Here is a 6673-nt window from a genome sequence, read left to right as displayed (position 1 = left end):
TAGTTGCCCTCATAACCAAGAAATTGCTTAGTTTGATAATGTAGTCAAGATGTGTTTTAATTTTTAATTTTTGACTTTTCTGGGTTTCACTTTCTAGCCACATTCTTTTACTATTCAACAATCGACATGCCTGATAGTTTCTTTTATTTTTTAAATATAATTTCCCTTTGTTGAAAAGTATGGATCAAAGATAGACTGTTGATGTAATGAATGGGCAAGATGTTGTAACTCATGAAATAATAATGGAAAATTTCTCTCTGGAGCGAGAACGAAGAATGAAATAATTCTACTAGACAAGCTCTTTGTGTTTGTGCTAATTGAGTTTAAATCTTTTATCATGATTTGCTTACGATTATGTTCCATTCTAGGACAAGGTGGCTGTGAGACTATTTTCTACTTATCATTTATGTTAATTGGTTCTCAACTTTGTATAGTGTATACTATACTTGGGTAGATTTTTCTAAGTAGAATGCCTTAATAAGTAAAAGTTGATGGTACAATGTTGTAATACCATCCTACTTTTATTTCTTCATAAAGCATTTTGCTTTGAAAAATATACCTAATTATATCATTATTTTGCCACACATTATAACATAACCCAAATTTTATATCACAATTTTTTTTTGTTTAAACTCTCACCGAAATGCGCGACCTTAAAACCTCATTTGTCCCAAATGTGACTTTTTTTTATGGTTAACTCATACAATTTTTATTTATACATAAATACACACTTTTGTTCTAAGTGAGACTTAAATCGTAACACCTGGAGTACATTTTCAAAACTGAAAGTGATTTGTACACAACACTTTTTCTTCATACATAAATTTATGTTTTAGAAATTTGTATGTACAATCTTGTAAAATATAAATTATTATGTATGGAGAAAAATATAATAATATGAATGAACATCATTACAAAATGTTCTTTAGTGTAAGACTCTCCGGATAAAAAGACAAAGAAATTGAAAAAAAAAATTAATTTTGCATTGGGGTCCAAAGTTTTGTAGTGCCTAATCCAAACATAACTACAAACCTATTTCGCAAGAAACAATTTTGTAGAAATATTGGGCTACTAATTATGAAAAAGTTTTTTTTTAACAACAAGATTTATTAAAAATGAAGAAAAACGGTTACATGATTAACAAGTTACATTGGATAACCCAAGAATCCCATAATAAACCCTACCCCATCTACATCTACCCCATCTACATCTGTTCTTAAGCCATTGAAAAGCCAATAATTTGATCTCACAAGCTAACAAAATGACGTTTTCACATTATTAAAAAGTTAGGAAAATGATTTAAAAAGGTAACGAAGTTTCAAAAATGTATAAAAAAAAAAAAAAACCATTGTTTTTTCTTTACACAAAATACCATTTTACCGGCTATTGTAGGTTACCCGGTTTTCAAATGTTCAAAAAATATCATTGTTGTTTTTTTAGTACAAAAAATACCATTAATGTTACTATTTATACACAAAATACCAACGAAATACACATGTGTTCAACTAAAATATTGTGGTAACCAGGTACTTCAAGTAAATGAGAAAATAACTTAAAGTGTAACGAAGTTTCCAAAATGTTTAAAAAATACCACACTTTTTGTTAATTGTGTTGTTGTCGGATTATGTAGAACACAACCACCGGAGATCATGAACCGTTATATCAGTTCACAACAACTGTGCAAATATCTTTCATTCTTTCACTCAATTGCTCTTATGGTAACAAGAGAAGTAAGTGGGTAATAACATTAGTTAAACATTCTTTCTTCCCGATCACATTATATGCCTCAAACCTAAAACATATATACGTTATATAGATGCACATATTATACATCAAGGTTAGCCGTTCATTAGTGTTGCGACACAAGAGAGACACAAAGGAGAAATGAGTGTGATGTTATGTCATGAGAATTCCTAAATATGGATTTAGATACAAACTGATCGAGTGATGGAATGAAAGATAATACACAACTGGTGTGAACCGGTACGACAGTGACTAATCTCCGATGACTGTGTTCTATATAATCCGGAAACAACGAAGTTAACAAAATATGCTCTGAAAAAATAACAATGGTTTTTTTTGAACATTTTGGAAATTTCAATGGTATTTTTTATACTAAAAAAATAATGGTATTTTTTGAACATTTTTGAAATTTTGTTACCTTTTTATGATATTTTTCCGTTACCTGCGGTAATAGGTTACCCACAAGGTTTTATTAGAACACATGTGTACTTCATTGGTATTTTGTGTATAAAAAATATACTTTAAAGGTATTTTGAGTACTAAAAATAAAACAATGATATTTTTTGTACATTTTTGAAACTTCATTACCATTTTAAGTCATTTTACCCAACGGCTGCCTCCATAGCATCTACTTGGAAAACATCCCTTCCTTTGTTGCTACCCACTTCCGATATAGAATCAAAAGAATGTGGTATGTTGTTGAAAGACAAATCAACCCACCAAACTAGTAGAAGAGCACCCACCTCCCTAACAATCACAGAACATATGTAATTCGACCTTATTGAACGAGTTGCACATCGGGCACATGTTAGATGAGATATGCACCCCTCTTCGGATTAGGTCAGTTCTAGTTGGAATAAGTCTTATGAGTCTCAAACATCAAATGAAGATATTAATCTTTGTTGGAACAACCTAGGACCATAAGTTTGGTGATTTTGTAAAATAAAGAGTTTAGGTCTATGTGAACAGGTGTGATGTCGAGGAAAACGTGGCTGATTATGCCCCACACACACCGACCTCCAATTAGCCATCGAACTAACTGACCCAAGACCCCTGTTGTCCCCATAAAAGCACCTGAATGTTTTAAAGATTGTACATGTACATGGACGATAGATTAGAGAAAGTAATTTCTCCTATTGGATTGGCTTGGGATAAAAAGTGTATTAAACAAGTCTAATAATTAATAACAACCTTGCTTAGATTTTGAAAGTGATATCATTAAAGGATATTACCAATCATATAAAGAACGTCAAAAACTGATCATTTACATATTTAATTTTAGCTATTTTCAGCGTTCAAAGTTTACTGAATCAAATAAACTATTAAGTGAAGCTTTTGCTTCATGGCTTAACTTCTTCTGTGTGCATAGATTGTAAAGCTCAGTTTTCTTGTCCTCCAACTCACCTTCTTCAGCATCAGGGTTCTCATCAAGCCACTCAATCGTCTCTGCAATCTGGTGGTCTAGGTCTTTCAAGTCTTTTTCATTAAGCCCCATTTTTTTAAGACTCGCTTGAACCTTGGAAACAAAGTTGTCTAGAGCTATATGGGACATCACCTTCTTTAAGTGTGCTTCATCTTCAAACTTATATCGTTCAGCATCTTCAATCATCTTTTCAATCTCTTCTTTCGACAAACTACCATTGTGTGTTATCTTGATTGTCTTGTTCACGCCAGAGGTTATTTCTCTGGCAGAAACATTCAAGATCCCATCAGCATCAATCTCAAAGCATGCGTTGAACTTAACTTCCCCCCTTGGAGCAGAAGGAAAGCCAGATAGCTCAAGTCTTCCTAAGAGATAGTTCTCAGAAGCTTTGTCTCTCTCACCTTGATAAACATCAAAATTTACAACAGTTTGGTTTTCAAAAGACGTACAGAATGTATCTTCCTTCTTGGTTGGAATAGGTGAATTTCTTGGAATTAACACATACATAAGATCTCCTTTAACCTTAAAGCCAAGTGATAAAGGAGTAATGTCAATTAGCTCCAGACCCTGCACAGCTTCATCACCCATGCCACTTAATTGTGCTGCTAGAATTCCAGCACCATGTGCAACAGCCTCATCAGGATTGATATTCTGGCAAAGTGACTTTCCGTTGAACAACTCTTGCAACAATTGTTGTACCTTAGGAATCCTGGTTGATCCACCGACAAGAACCACTTCATCAATGCTATCCTTGTTCATATTCGCATCCCTCAAACACTGTTCCACAGGTTCCATACACTTATTGAACAAATCCATGTTAACCTCCTCGAACTTTGCACGAGTAAACTTTAAAGAAAAATCTTTACCATTAACTAAGCAATCAATGTCAATTCTAGTCTGAACAGCTGTTGAAACAATCCTCTTTGCCCTCTCACAGTGAACCCTCAACCTACCTAAAGCCCTTTGGTTGCTACTAATGTCCTCTTTGTGCTTTCTCTTAATTTCTTCAACAAAATGTTTAACCATTCGGTTATCAAAATCCTCTCCACCTAAATGTGTGTCACCACCCGTTGCTTTAACCTGGATGTGTCCCTCTCTATCAATACTGATAACAGAAACATCAAAAGTACCACCACCAATGTCAAAAACTAGAACATTCATTTCACAAGCTCTCTTTTCTAGAGCATAAGCAATTGCAGCTGCAGTAGGTTCGTTAATCATGCGCAGAACCTCAAGTCCAGCAACTTTAGCAGCATCCTTTGTTGATTGGCGTTGAGAATCATTGAAATGAGCTGGAACAGTGATCACTGCCTTTTCAACATCTGATCCAAGAAATGTCTCTGCTACCCTTTTCATCTTTGCTAAAACCATGGAAGATATTTCTTCAGCGGAAAATTCCTTCTCTTCACCTTTATATGTAACTAAAATCTTTGGCTTGTCGTCACTTCCAGCCTCAACTTTAAAAGGCCACAACTTCATGTCTTTTTGAACAATTTCATCACTCGCTCTTCTTCCAATCAACCGCTTAACATCTGTTGCATATACGTAAACCAGGTATTAATCCATGACCTCTTTATTAAAAAATAAAGATAATAATAATAATAAACAAATATATAGTAACAGACCGAATATGGTATTGGTGGGGTTATATGCAGCCTGGTTCTTGGCAGAATCCCCAACCAAACGTTCAGTGTCGTTGAAGGCAACAAAAGAGGGAGTTGTCCGATTGCCTTGATCGTTTGCTATAATCTCAACGTTGTTGTGTTGCCAAACAGAAACACAAGAGTATGTTGTTCCGAGATCTATACCAATGGCTGGAACTTTACCTCTTCCAGACATCTTTTATCTTTTAGAAAATATAAGAATTATAATCTAGATTATAATGCCAGGTTTACACAAAGACATTGTCGGAATCTTCAAAATTTATATTTAAATCTTCTGTGACGATATCGGGCAACTGCTTTCTGAGTGTATAGATAATTTTGTATGCGTATGGTAAGACTGTTTGGTAAGACTGCAACAAGAAATTGGAACACATCAGAAGTTTTTGGTAAAGCTAGAACTGAGTCAATTTTATTGTAGAGAGCTAGAGCTAAATAAGGCTATAAAATAATATCTAATACTAAATAAATAGTCAACATAAATGTAGAGAGCTAGAGGCTATAAAACAACGTCTTGGAATCTAAGAATAGGAAAAGACTTGTAAGTCACATTTATTGTAGGGCAAAAAGGGCCAAAACCAAGCATAGAAAAAGGCTAAAATATTCCGCAGTTATGTTTTAATTAGCCACTGCAACTAGAACTTAATCAGCGAGCATTGAGCCTGAGATGTAATGTAACCAAACATATCATTGAGATGGAGAAGACGTGACATCTGATCTGAATTCAAACGTGGGACCAGCACAGAAATAAGAATAAATACTAATTTTGTGTGCGAACAACCTAGAAATCACATTCTTGAAACTTTGGGGATGAAAGAGTGAAATTATAACAACGATGAGTTTCTTTTTTGTTCATGGGATCAATATCTGCTATCTGCATTACCTTCATATTTTCCGAACAACTTTACCTCAGGTAGACAGGTAGATATCGCATTACTTCTGTATATTTTTACTACTCAATTTTCCTACTCATAGATAATAAACAAACATCTGCGCGGTGGTTCAGAGGAGGGAAGGCATCGCTAACTTATTGAGAAGTAAACTAGGGCACAAAGTATGAGAGATTCAAAAATTGGACCAGATACAGGATTTATAACAGCAAAAAGGAAGAAGATAACGTACCTTAATTCTGGACGCTTGGAATGGTGGAATCGTGTGCCAATGATGAAAGACAAAATCGAGAACGTGTGATAAAAGCAATGGTCTTAGATACTTATATGCAGAAAAGGATAGCTATGAAAGCTTCAGATAACTAAGAAGATGTAGGCGATAAGTTCAGCTAGAATAGAATTTTGAGTCAATGTTTTAACTAAAGGAATTCAATCACTTGATTTCATGATTATCATAATATCATCGAGTGCTTATATACACAAAGATAGCTATCTAACAAGGAAAGGATTGTTGTACTCCAATTACAAAGACTAATATGAGAATTAATAATAAATAGGGGATGCGCGGTATTTAATGGAGTCTGTTTAAAATTAGGATTCCTTAATTTTTCTTGTACCCGTTTAGTTTAATTAGGATAGTTTCCTTATCTTTTATTGCTTGTTGTTCAAGGCTTCAAGCATACAAAGGAGTTTGTTTTAAATGATGATTCCTTTTCATTGTATCCGTCTAATTAGTATAGTTTCCTTCTCTTTTATTGCTTGTTGTTCAAGGCTATATATATATATATATATATATATATATATATATATATATATATATATATATATATATATATATATATATATATATATATATATATATATAAAGTGAATATACCTAACAACCTTATATAAGCTTAGGTACCTAACTCCATAATACTATATCGATTTGTATCATATTTACATTGTAATTGCTT

General features: G+C 33.5%; 1 protein-coding gene across 1 annotated transcript; it reads right to left on the bottom strand.

Moving 5' to 3' along the window:
* Positions 1–2956: 2956 nt before the first annotated feature.
* On the bottom strand, positions 2957–6390 carry LOC111916290 (heat shock 70 kDa protein 1). Its single transcript, XM_023911909.3, has 3 exons — positions 5950–6390; positions 4792–5180; positions 2957–4698 (listed from the first exon to the last, which is right to left on the bottom strand). The coding sequence occupies exons 2-3, from the start codon at positions 5003–5005 to the stop codon at positions 3032–3034; spliced, it is 1881 nt and encodes a 626-aa protein (XP_023767677.1). The 5' UTR covers positions 5006–5180; positions 5950–6390; the 3' UTR covers positions 2957–3031.
* Positions 6391–6673: the final 283 nt, after the last annotated feature.

Source organism: Lactuca sativa, chromosome 2 (assembly GCF_002870075.4).
Source record: "Lactuca sativa cultivar Salinas chromosome 2, Lsat_Salinas_v11, whole genome shotgun sequence".
In the NCBI taxonomy this organism is placed as follows: domain Eukaryota; kingdom Viridiplantae; phylum Streptophyta; class Magnoliopsida; order Asterales; family Asteraceae; genus Lactuca; species Lactuca sativa.
Note: the sequence above shows the minus strand (reverse complement) of the source record. Positions and strands in the feature narration are given on the sequence as shown.